The sequence below is a fragment of the Lacerta agilis genome, chromosome 13, assembly GCF_009819535.1.
Source record: "Lacerta agilis isolate rLacAgi1 chromosome 13, rLacAgi1.pri, whole genome shotgun sequence".
Taxonomy (NCBI): domain Eukaryota; kingdom Metazoa; phylum Chordata; class Lepidosauria; order Squamata; family Lacertidae; genus Lacerta; species Lacerta agilis.
In genome coordinates this window covers 8,135,354-8,148,166 of record NC_046324.1, presented here as the reverse complement: position 1 = coordinate 8,148,166, position 12,813 = coordinate 8,135,354, and the positions used below count along the sequence as shown (strand labels likewise).

Below are 12,813 nucleotides of genomic sequence, written 5' to 3'. Positions count from 1 at the left end.
CTGGTTTTCACGCAACTCTTTGGGTCCGTACCCAGCTGTCATGATACCCTCTTACACAGATGGAGACAATGCTTATGTCTCCATCCCCAGCACTCATAGCTGTAGGCTGCAATGTTCTATCTGCTTTATTCATCTGTTCTATGCTAGTCTATCCTGCGCGCGCTCTCTCTCTCTCTCTCTCTCTCTCTATATATATATATATCCCAAGAAGATGCTCATTCCTTAATTTAAAGATATGCAGGCAGAAAAACCATAACTATCTTATAATAAAGTGAAGCCTCACCGGTGAACTGTGTTTGGCAAAGAGGTGTTATTCTGTGCACTGAGTAGTGCCTTAGCGTTCATGCGCACATGTTTATGGAGATGTGTGCTAGACTCAAGTCTCCTTCATGTGTTCCTTTCACAAAGGGGCAAAGGACCTAGAAAGGAGCATCAAGGCCACACCTCTGGGCCTGACCCTGACAGTGTGGAGGGCAGGCTTTTTTTTACTAGTGTTACGGCACTCATTCTCTGCTTAAAAGTAAAGGTGAAGGGACCCCTGACCATTAGGTCCAGTCGTGTCCGACTCTGGAGTTGCAGTGCTCATCTCTCGTTACAAGGGAGCTGGCGTACAGCTTCTGGGTCATGTGGCCAGCATGACAAAGCCGCTTCTGGGGAACCAGAGCAGCGCACGGAAACGCCATTTAGCTTCCCACCGGAGTGGTCCCTATTTATCTACTTGCACTTTGGCGTGCTTTCGAACTGCTAGGTGGGCAGGAGCTGGGACCGAGCAACGGGAGCTCACCCCATGGCAGGGATTCAAACCGCCGACCTTCTGATCAGCAAGCCCTAGGCTCTGTGGTTTAACCCATAGCGCCACCCGCATCCTATGCCTAGAGGATATTAAAGGCTAAATACTCCAAATGGGATCCCTTTGATGTTCAAATGTGCCAGGTAGATGATTTGTGAATGATGATGGGCTAGGATGAATGGAGAAGAACGCAACAGATCATCTCAATTGGCAAAGCTGATGTGTGGAATTAAAAATCCCAGCATTTCTACCCTGAAGTGGTTGGCTTGTTTCTGAGTTGGTACAGATCACAGGTGGTAGTATCATTAAGCGTTGGTCAGAAAAGGGCATTAGTTGTGTCTGAAGCTGAAGCTTGGATAGCATACAAATAAGTGCTTAATCCCATCTTCCATGCCTGGAATTATATAAAAGGAAGAGAAGGCGAGGAGCAGGGAGCAGGGAGCTAGGGGCTTATCACGGACTTGGCTTCAAGCTCAGAGTCAGAGGAGGATGAGCTGGCCTTCTGAGTACCAGCCATGGGGGAATCTGGACAAAACATAGGGTCTATACCAAATATAGTTTACCATGATTTAATGAGAAAAATATTCCAAAGTGAGTCTCCTTCCCAAACACATATTCTTTGGGAAATCTCACTTTCTTTTTCAAAACTCTGTCTTATGATGAGGACATCCCAGGTACTTCTGGCAGGATTCTGTCTGGTCCAAGCTTTCGTGATTCCAGGAGTGAATAAAAGGATGGCTGCATGTGGTATCATTTCATGTGAGCCCCTTACTTCTGTCCAGTCTGGAGTCCTTTCCTTCCTGCTTGTTTCCTCCTTATGACGGTTTTTTTATAATGTTTCTCTACCTTGTATCATGTTTCAAAACAATAGGAAGGAGGAGTATTCCATTAGATAAAAATAACCAGGGGTGTGTTTCTTTTACTTGTTCTTGTTGTATGGACTTTGGGGGAATAGGTTTTTCTCCATTTGTCTGAGAACAAATTGGTAGTCTTCTGCACTGTGTGTTGCGGGGTGGGGGCATGACAAAATCATAAAGGAGTTGCTTTCATTTGCTTTCCCCCAAGCATCCAAATGGTCTTCTTCTTCTTTGGTGATCCCTCATAGCCGAGTAAGATTGTCTTCAATAAACACGGTTTTAACAATGAGTCCGTAAGTGACTGCGGAGGCCAATTCTGGACCCACATGTTCTTCCCCAGTGGGGACATTGGTTCCTGGGTTGGATCATGGTGTGGATTTGCCTTCCTCTTAGCACATCTCTCCTGAGTTCGAGTGTCTTCAAAGCCCATGACACCTTTGGTAAAAAGCTGTTCTCCAACTGGAACACTCACAGGCCAGTGTTCCCCAGTTGTCAGTGTTTATACTACATTTTTTAAAGATTTGCCTTGAGACAATCTTTAAACCTCTTTTGTTGACCACCAGCATTACGCTTTCCATTTTTAAGTTCGGAACAGAGTAGTTGCTTTGGAAGACAATCATCAGGCATCCGCACATCATGACCAGACCAACGAAGTTGATGTTGAAGAATCATCGCTTCAACACTGGTGATCTTTGCTTCTTCCAGTACACTGATATTAGTTCGCCTGTCTTCCCAAGTGATGTGTAAGATTTTTCGGAGACACCGTTGATGGAATCTTTCGAGAAGTTGGAGATGGCGTTTGTAAGTGGTCCATGTTTCACAAGCATACAGTAAGGTTGGTAGTACAATAGCTTTGTAAACAAGCATTTTGGTTTCCCTGTGAATGTCCCGGCCCTCAAACTCTCTGCACTTCAATCTCTGCCCCCACCTCAGGAACCCTCATGCCAAGTCTGGAAACAGTTTCTCAAGAGGTGTTGAATACACAGAGAACAAATGGACAAAAAGGCAAACTAAAACCAAAATATATAGTAGATTAGTCATTATTATTCTAGAATGAAAAAGAAAGAGAAGAATCTTTTAATGAGAAATTCATGATCAGATAACAGTCCTGATTAATACGACAATCTTTCTTCAGAAAAATACATTGTTTACTAAAAGAACATATCCATATATGTCAGTTGTTGCTGTTGTTGTTGTTGTTCAGTCGTTCAGTCGTGTCTGACTCTTCGTGACCCCATGGAGCAGAGCACGCCAGGCACGCCTATCCTTCACTGCCTCTCGCAGTTTGGCCAAACTCATGTTAGTAGCTTCGAGAACACTGTCCAACCATCTCATCCTCTGTTGTCCCCTTCTCCTCGTGTCCTCCATCTTTCTCAACATCAGGGTCTTTTCCAGGGAGTCTTCTCTTCTCATGAGGTGGCCAAAGTACTGGAGCCTCAACTTCAGGATCTGTCCTTCTAGTGAGCACTCAGGGCCAATTTCCTTGAGAATGGATAGGTTTGATCTTCTTGCAGTCCATGGGACTCTCAAGAGTCTCCTCCAGCACCATAATTCAAAAGCATCAATTCTTCATCAATATATTGACATCAATATATGTCAGTACAGTGTATTAACTAACCCAATTTGTTTCCATACCTTATAAATACCCCGCATTGATTTAATCAAATGCTGTCAATGTAAAAAATAATAATGTGTGCTTAGTATTAAGCAGTGTTCTTTGCTATATTCCTTAAACTTAATCCAATTAACCATAAAAATACCCTGCCTTTGTCTTTCTCTTTTTAGTTTGATGTAATATGCTAGTTTGACCATTACAGCAAACTCCTCCACTTTATCAATCCTTCTGTAATGGATGGTATTGTTGTTAAGCACCATTTTTTACACAGTAGATTCTAGGTGATACCAAGATGTAAGAAAGCAGTTCCTTCCATATAATTCTATGTAAATAACACTGGATCTATGGGCATGCTATAATACTTCTTAGCTGAATATTATCATTCTTTTACCACTAGTCAGTCCCTGGGTCCTTCTGTAGCTTCTTCTGTCCCCTCGGTCTTCAGCCTTGAACCTGGACAATGGGCACAATCCAAGCCTTTTTGCACTGGGCTGGGAGTGTGTGAGAGGATTGGGTGGAGATTCCAGAACATAAAGGCAGGTGGGAGTGCCCCAATGGGAAGTGGCAGGAAGTCCCAAAGTGGGGAGGGCTGTCTAGAGAGCCCATCTTATTCTGATGGCCCATTGCCAACAATGTGTAACTTTGACATTCACCGTTTAAAAAACACACAGGGCTCCTCCAGAATCATGGAATCATAGAATTGTAGCAATGGAAGGTACCCTGCAGATCATCTAGTCCAACCCCCTGCAGTGCAGGAATATGCAGCTGTCCCATGAAGGGATCGAACCTGCAACCTTGGTCTTATCAGCACCAGGCTCAAAGCAACTGAGCTATATATTCAGAACATTCCACCCCCCCCCCTCCTGATTCGCTTGCAAAGAGCTTACATGGTGGTTAGACTATGCCCATTCATTATCGATCACTTGTTTTGATCTGTTTGGAGGACAGTTATATGACAATTGAGAATTCATCCTGAATTTGTTCTGGTTTTCATATGGGGTGTTTTTATATTTTCTGATTAATCAGTTGTTTATTTTTGTTTGTTTGTTTGTTTATTGAATTTATATACCGCTCTATACCTGCAGGTCCCCAGGGCGGTTCACAGAATAAAATCAGAATATAAAACCACAAAAATACATAATCAAAACAAAAACAAAAGCAACCCAACCCATCTCTCACTTTTCAATGACGTTCCCCATCACTCTCCAAGCTGCAAAAAGAATATATATATATATATATATATATATATATATATATATATATATGGATTTCTTTCACTGGGGAAAGAGCGTATTTTAATCCACTTTAATTGTGCAACTTTGCTCTTTTGACGTGTGCTTCCATCCCTCCTGGAAAATAGTGACAGTCTGGAGACACCCACAAACCCACCCCCACTCACCCACCCCCACACAGTTGATCACTTTTGAAGATGGCCCCAGAAATAGTTAAAAACCCAACAAACGGAAACATTTTGCTTGCAGCCTGGATTTTCCCAATGCTCTGGCCCTTTAAATCCCCCTGTTCTGCCAAGGCTCCACCCCGTTTTCTGACACAGCACAAGCCAAGCATCTTTAAGCTGAGCAATAGCCGTCAAGCTGGCAGGCTGTGAGGATGCTGGGGAGACCAGGACAGTTCTCCACAGATTACTAGTGAGAGGGGACATGGACCAGGCAGCTGCGGAGCATTTGCACATGCACGCACATCCTTGCCGAGCAGCCAGCACAAGACGCTCAAGCGCTCTCCGGGAGATCTGACTTGCAAGAGGAAAGAAGAAGCCAATCTCTCTCTCTCTCTCTCTCTCTCTCTCTCTCTCTCTCTCTCTCTCTCTCTCTCTCTCTCTCTGCCTACTTGCATGGCTCTCCTTTCAGATGAAGCACTGGGCATCATAAGTCGGACACTATCATGCCAATGCTGTCAGTCAAGGCAGAACTGGAGAGCCCTGAAGCTTTAAGGAAGAAGAGTGTGCTTCTCTCTCTCTCCCCCCCCCCCCTGCATTCCTTTCTGCCACCGTCCTGCTAGCTTCAGGAAAGGACTCCTTCGCCAGGATGTGAGCAGCATCTGAGCTCAGCTACTTATGGGTCCAAAGGCAGCACAGAAGTGGTCTCCTGGATTGCACTGCCCTGCTGAATAGCTCCAAGGGTGGCCGGCCGGCCGGCTGCTGGAAAGAAGCTGACCTAGCAACATCCTATGCCCTAAAAAGAGGGGATGAGGTGGGGGAAAGGACACTGACTTCCTCTTCTTCTTCCTCCTCCTCCTCCACCACCTCTTCCCCAAGACATCTTCAACTGGAGGAGCCATGTCACCTGTGGACTGGAGACCAGGGCCCTTGGACCGGTGGAGATATTCCCTTCTGCTATGCAGATGGAAAGGCTGCACAGACAGAGCTTCTGAACTGAACTGATTAATCTCCCCAGCTGGTTGGCTAGCTGGCTACGTGGAGGGAGCAGGGGCTTTTTCTCTCTATTCATGCGGGGAGTGGGTACAGTTTCCTATTCTTCCTCCCCCCCTCCTTCTCTCTCTCTCCTCCATACTTGAAGGAAACCAGAAGGGCAATAATCACAATGCATCCGTGTGCAATTGAAGGGTTAATCTGAGAGACGTGGAAGTGTGTGTGCATGTGTGTTGATATCCTGGATTTGATTTTCTTTCAATTTTTTTAACTGGATATACCTCACCACTAATGTCCAGGCTCTGCCAGCTTTGGGGAAAGGGAAGAGGACCCAAGAATCTGCCTATGACATCCAAAGCCATGGAAGGAAGAGAGAGAAGGGGTCCGCTTGGAGCAAGAGGGTTCGACAGGCTTCGGAAGCAGCTGCCTTGCTAGTAAGTTGGCTTTTTAAGTCATCATAGTGGGTTAAAAAGCAGCTGTTCTTTTCCTTTCGCAGAGGATTTTTGAAAATATTATTTTTATGACCCAGTCGAGCCCATGCAGGCACTGCTGTCTGAGGGCCTAGAAGGAGATAGCCTTTAGGGGAGATAATATTTTGGGGGGTGGGAAGAATGCTAAAGTTTATATCTGATGGCCAGCAGAAAGGGATGTGCAAGGAATGTGTGAAAATCAGTATGCGCGCGCACACACACACACACACACACACACACGAACTATTTATGTTTGAAGTCTTCTCTTGGTGTGTGTGGGGGGGGAATGAATGTGATACCAACGTTTTGTGGTCTTGGGGTGCTCCTTGCCCAAATGACTGATCTGTCAGGACAAAGCTTGACCTGCTTGGAAGGTGATGGAGTTTGTGGAGCAAGAGAAAGAAGTAGTCCCAGAGTGATCCTTCTCAAGGGATCTCTGTTAATTAGATTGCTACCTGGTGCATCTCCATGATGAAAAGAGAGTGGTGATCTTCAGGGCTCCCAGGGATTCTGGAAGTTAGCACAGGAAAACCCTGGTCCAAGCTGGTTATTACGTGATTCAGAAGATTCCTGGCATTTTCCAGATAAGCATCCTGACTACGCTGATTTTTCCCCTCTCTCTGTCTCTCTCTTTTATCCCTCCATGCAGGAAGTGGTGTGGAATTCTTCGTGCTTCCAGCGTCTCACGGGTGCCCACTTTCTACGCTTAAAACCACGTTTGTCATTTTAAGGAGCTTCCTGAGATTCGTAGCAAAGAGACCTCCCAAGCTTGGCTGAGGCTGGAAGTCCCTCATAGCCCCTCTAAGCCCACCAGCAATAGAGATGGCAGCAGTGCCCGAGATCTCCTGTCCCATGGGGGACCCCTCTGCGGAAGAAGTGTGGGGAAAACACTGAGGCTAAGCAGTAAGGTCCTGCCTCCAGGATCTCCAGAGGATTCTCCAAAGGGACAGTGGTGAACTAACTGGAAGCGATGCTTTCCTTGTTGGGACAGCAAACGTGGCACAGACTGGCGTGGTATCTTGGCTTCTTTCTGCACTTTATCTAGACCCAGGCACTTCAGAGCTTGCAGAGTGGAGTGCAAATAGTAAAGCCTTAACCCCTTGGGTTGGCTGTTCATGGCAATCCCATACGACCAGCCTTGCAGTCAGATGGTCATACCAGATCTTCTATACTCAATTGGGACAGATGGGGGCTTGTCCGATTCATTCTTTGTTTGATCCCCCTGCAACTGCCCTAGCTTTATTGCCCCGATCCTGCTAGGGTGGGGAGATCGCAAAGGTGGCAGGAGGTGAGCGTGTGGCTGGGGCTTTCTGGGGCAGGGTGGGTGGGCGTTAAGATGTGGAGATCTCCCCAGCCAAGAGGGGCTCCGTGGAGGCACAGTCTAGCTGGGCAAAAGCAGGATGCACCACGCAGCTCTGCCCCAGCTTCCCGGCACCCTGTGAAGGATGAACTCCCGGGGCTTGCAGGATAGGCAGCCCACTGACAACGCTACCGACAGCAGTAACACCAGCGAGAGGGAGCGCATCAGGGGGCGCATGAAAATGGTGATCGGGCAGCTTGAAGGCATCCTGCAAGAACTCAAGGAGGTGGCCAAGGAGCTCCGTGAAGTAAGTGTGGTTGACAAATGGAAATGGGAGTGTGTGGAGTATATCTGGAGTTGTGGGGAGGAGAGGGAGGAAATGAACTGCAAGGGCCTGGTCAGGCTGCTGTAAACTAGTTGAACACGGACTAGGTGTGGAGCTAGAGAGAAAAAAACGTACGTGAATTTTCAGATGGAACAGAGAGTTAGTGTATAGATGAGCCTGCAGGAGAATTCCATGCCTAGCTCTGTTTTTCATTCCTAATTCTGTTTTCCAAGCCCAGCTCAAGTTCTCTGACATTATATTGGTGTGTCTCACTTTAAAGGTCCCAGTTGTTTCTGTGCATGTCTTTATGCTAGTGAACACAATGCACCATAGATGGTGGTGGCAGTTTCAAGGTTGTGTAAGGATTCTGTGCGTGCCTAATTTGCTCTCAGTCATGCTGCAGCATGGGTTATGTAGTCTTTAAATGGTTGCAAAAAGGTAGGCTGCTGCTGCTGTGTGTCGTCGTCCCGTCCCGTCCCCCCTGTCCCCCACAAGCTCAGGCTTGTGCATTTCTCTCTGGGTTGAATCTGATGCCATGGGACATTGTGAGCTTACAGGAGATGCTGGAGCTCGAAAGTGCTAAAGTAATCGCAAGAATGCAACTGCTTTGTCAGCAGGCAGGCATTGTAAGAATGCATAATACTAATTGATTAAGTGAGTAAACAATACCTAGTGGAGCCTTTGGAAGTAGGACAAGTTGGGCCATAATAATTTTCAGGGTGGAATTTTGAGAGTTATGGCAAAATTGCCGTAACAGCTGCAATTTATGATGTATATGTGCCTTTGGTGATGATCCTCTTATGGAATGAAACAGAGTAATAAGGTCATGCCACATTCTTAGAAATTGTTTTCTGCGCTGCCCAATGCACCCTCGGGCATTATGTACCCTGTTGTGTAACATAACGGTATCTCACTGGGCCTTTGTTATAGTTAACAGCTTGAGCCCAAATTGTAAGGAACAGCTGTGGTTATGTCTGAAAAAAGCACCTTCCGGAGACCCACTTCAGACAGGAGAAGGGGCAGCGTAGCTACCCAGACAAAAGTGGCATTTAATGCAGGGTAGGGATGTGGGTGGCACTGTGGGTGAAACTACAGAGCCTAGGACTTGCCGATCAGAAGGTCGGCGGTTCGAATCCCCGTCACAGGGTGAGCTCCCGTTGCTCGGTCCCTGCTCCTGCCAACCTAGCAGTTTGAAAGCACGTCAAAGTGCAAGTAGATAAATAGGTACTGCTCTGGCGGGAAGGTAAACGCTGTTTCCGTCCGCTGCTCTGGTCCGCCAGAAGCGGCTTTGTCATGCTGGCCACATGACCCGGAAGCTGTCTGCGGACAAATGCCGGCTCCCTTGGCCAGTAAAGCGAGATGATCGCCGCAACCCCAGAGTCGGACACGACTGGACCTCATCAGGGGTCCCTTTACCTTTACCTTTACCTAAGGAACCTGCAGCCCTCCAGATGTGACTGGACTCTTGCTTCTATCCATCTCAGCCAGCATGGGCAAACAATGGGGACAATGCTAGATCCCTCCAAGGACAATGCAATATAGCTCAGAATCATCTGCACGGCCCTAGTTTCCTGCCCCTGATTTGGCGGAAAGGCAGGATACAAAGGGCTCCTCCTTATGACCTGTTTACGTAGCGTTCATCCTGCTTTGCTTGCACAAAGCTAACGTGGAGGTTAGACCACGCCTGGTCTTGATGGAACATTTGTTCTGATTTGTTTGTGGGGAATTTATAGCACAATGAGCATTTATCCTGATTTTGGGTGGATTTTGGCTTTTTTTGGGGGGGAGGGTTATACATCTTCCCATTAATCCCACCCCACACTTTTCCAAACTGCAGCATGCCTACTTAAAAGGAAAATGAAGAAGCTTTGCTGTGGCAGGGTAGGAATTGTACATTTCTGGTATGCTCTGGAAGCCCTCCCACAAATTTAGCAGATAAATAAAAATTGCCAGCAGGTCCAGTTTCAGGTTCGGGGGAACCCTCAAACAATACTTGCTTGTTTTGGGGTTTTTTTAAAAAATAAAGTGCTTTTAGATTATTGATAAAAGTTAAAATGGAGATGTTTTTAATGTGGGCCAACCTTGTCACCATTACGTTCTTTCCTCTCCCTCTGGGCCCAATTCACATCAGCATAGCTGTCAACCTTCCCTTTTTTGCGGGAAATTCTTAGGGAAGTTTGACAGCTATGCTTCAGTGCCAGTGGTGGCTGGTGCCCGTTGGAACTGGTAAGGCGGGAGGCAGGGAGCCCAACAGTAGGTGGAGCCAGAGAGCCAATGACAGGTAGAGAAGACTCATTCTCGTTTTGCCCCCACCCGGGTTCCTTCCTGCTGAGTTCCACAAGGGCAGCACTGAGACTAAGGAGGAAGAAGCACTACCCCCTGGACTGGATGTAAGAAATCAGGCAAGGAGGGATGGCTAGACCCAGACTGCCATTGATGGGGTAGCCCTCCATTCGCCCTAACACATCAGCCTCCACTGGGGACTGGACAAGGATGTTACTATTGTGTGGTCAGGCAGAGTCCCCCAAACCCCAGGCAGCCTCTGAGTGGAATAACGACACAAGACAACGTGCTATGGGATTAAAATTAGGCCACAACTTTATTAAGATTCAGGTGTAGGGAGACCTTGGCTCAGGCATTGGGCTTTTATCCTTCCCAGCTGGGTAACTTCAGGGTTATCAAGCATGTGAGGGGATTGGACTAACTCTGGAGAAGCAGGGGTGGAGGGAGCCAATCTGCCACCCAGGGCGGCAAAATTGAAAGGCACCCCTCGCCACGCACGCGTTGTGACGTCGCGACGCATGTGCAGCCTCCTGGGTGGACTGCACATGTGTGGACATGCGTAGTCCACCCAAGATGGCGGGCACGATCACCGGTCGAAAGGGGTGCTGGCCGATCGCGCCCGCCATCATGGGTGGACTGCATGTCCACCCAAGATGGCGGGCGCGATCGCTGGCATCGCTTCTGACCAGCACTGGGCGTGGCGCGATCGGCGGTCGAAATGGGTGCCAGCCGATCGCGCCCGCCATCTTGGGTGGACTGCATGTCCACCCAAGATGGCGGGCGTGATCGCCGGCACCACTTCTGACCAGCACTGGGTCGCACCGCACTGCATTTTAAGGACTGCACCCAAGATGGCGGGCGCGATCGCTGGCATCGCTTCTGACCAGCACTGGGCGTGGCGCGATCGGCGGTCGAAATGGGTGCCAGCCGATCGCGCCCGCCATCTTGGGTGGACTGCATGTCCACCCAAGATGGCAGGCGCGATCGGCCGGCACCCCTTCCGTGCAGTGCGGCAACCTTTAAGGCTGCAGCGCGTGAACAGCAGCACAGACGCTGTGCTGCTGTTTGCGCGTTGCAGCCTTTTAAAAGTTGCCACGCTCGATCGCGGGGGTGGGGACTGCCCCCAAAGTGTCACCCTCCCCAGGGCAGTACCCAGGGCGGACCGCCCCCGCCCCTTGTTCTGCCCCTGTGGAGAACATATGTTCAAGCAGATAGCCTGCCCCCCTGTTTGCCGCCGCTGGAGGGGGAGGGCAATGACAAGCTCTAGGCGTATGGCCAATGCCTCATCCCAAGACCCCTTTAACGGGAACCCTGGTATCGATGCCGCAATGGGGGCATGGGGTCACCACCCCATGCCCCCCCTTTAGGAAGATGACTAAAGGATTCCGCCCAAGGCTTGAAACCACCAAAGTTGTGACGGGAATTGCTACGGGAAAGGCGAAACCTGCCAATGCAGGGAAAGTCCTTTCCGGCCCTTCAACAGCAGCCTTAACATAGCAGCGCCTGTGTACCTGTGGAGAAGAGGTTAACCTGCAAAATGAAAAGGTTAATTGAGGGAGTGGAGGGTGGAGCCCGAGTGGTGCTTCCCAGATATGTAACACCTTCTATTGTGTGGATCTGTGATCACTCCCCTTACCTGGCCAATCCCCCTGGCAACACCTTCCCCAGGCGGGATTGGGCAATCCCCCTGGCAACACCTTCCCCAGGCGGGATACCCCAGGTATCCAGCCCGGGAAGGTGAAGCCAGCCCGAACTACCAGGAGCTGCCCTGGGATCCAGGCGGCTGCGCACAGCCACACAAAATGTGCACTCTGTTTGATGCGGGGGAACAGTCATTCCTTCTTCTTGTACCTCTCCTTGCTTGTTCTCTCCAAGGGGGCAGGTGATAGGATGGTAAAAGCAAAGAAGAGTGGGAGCCAGAAGGCTCTACAAATGGGCAGTGGGGCTCCTGTCAAGATGTGGGCCTTAGAAGGTTCCCATACATGCTGACCCCTAATGCCTGCCCCATGGAAATCATTCAGCTGAATATGAAATAGTGTTTGCTCCCCCAAATGGTTTGCTTGCCGACTGTCCATTGCAACAGGAAGGGCTTAGAGTTTAATTTTGGTTTCAATTTGGGCTGACCACAGGTCAGGTTTGTAGAACTCAGACCCATTTACAGAACCAGGGCACAAGCTTGGAAGTCACATTGCAGAGGGTGTCTCTGAGGTTGTACAGAGTACCTTTCCCTTCCATCGCTTTTGTAACCACATCCAATATCCACACAGCTAGAATGAAAGAAAAAAGTATGGTTCACAGTCAGTTCTGATCATTTTGTCTGAGAACACAACTTGAGATGGAGTTTTGCAAGATGTTCATAGCCGGAGAGCTGACCGCTTGGTGGCCTTTGGGACTGTATTTTGCCAGTTGTGCTGGATCTGTCAGTTTTGGTTCTCTTGGTTTCTCAATTTTTCCAAACTTCGGTTCTCTAGATTTGCAGCAGTTTACCTTTTGGTTTCAATCCTTGTGAAACTTCATCAGCATTTTAGTGTGAATTTCTGCTAATCAACGCATTTTAATATGCAGTTTTGACTAAAGTAATTTGGCAACAAATTTTCCTCATTGCTAGCATTTTTGTTTGATCTATTCATTTTCACACACACTTTCCCCCAATACATGCATCTTTGTAAGCATTATTTGGTTGACGGAATGCATTGCAAAATTCTAATAAGTGCAAAATTCAAAGGAGAGCTGTGTTTCAGTTCATAGATTGCTTTGGGAACTGCAAATTTGATAGATTCAAAT

The 12,813-nt window shown here is 48.1% G+C and overlaps 1 protein-coding gene across 1 annotated transcript in view; it reads left to right on the top strand.

The window, feature by feature from the left end:
• Nucleotides 1-5,245: 5,245 nt before the first annotated feature.
• INSYN1 (inhibitory synaptic factor 1) overlaps nucleotides 5,246-12,813 on the top strand; it is a 120,833-nt gene continuing 113,265 nt past the window's right edge. The window contains exons 1-2 of the mRNA XM_033167499.1: nucleotides 5,246-6,085; nucleotides 6,771-7,728. Of these exons, the coding sequence (XP_033023390.1) occupies nucleotides 7,567-7,728 (162 nt within the window). The 5' untranslated portion in view covers nucleotides 5,246-6,085; nucleotides 6,771-7,566. The remainder of the gene's footprint in view (nucleotides 6,086-6,770; nucleotides 7,729-12,813) is intronic.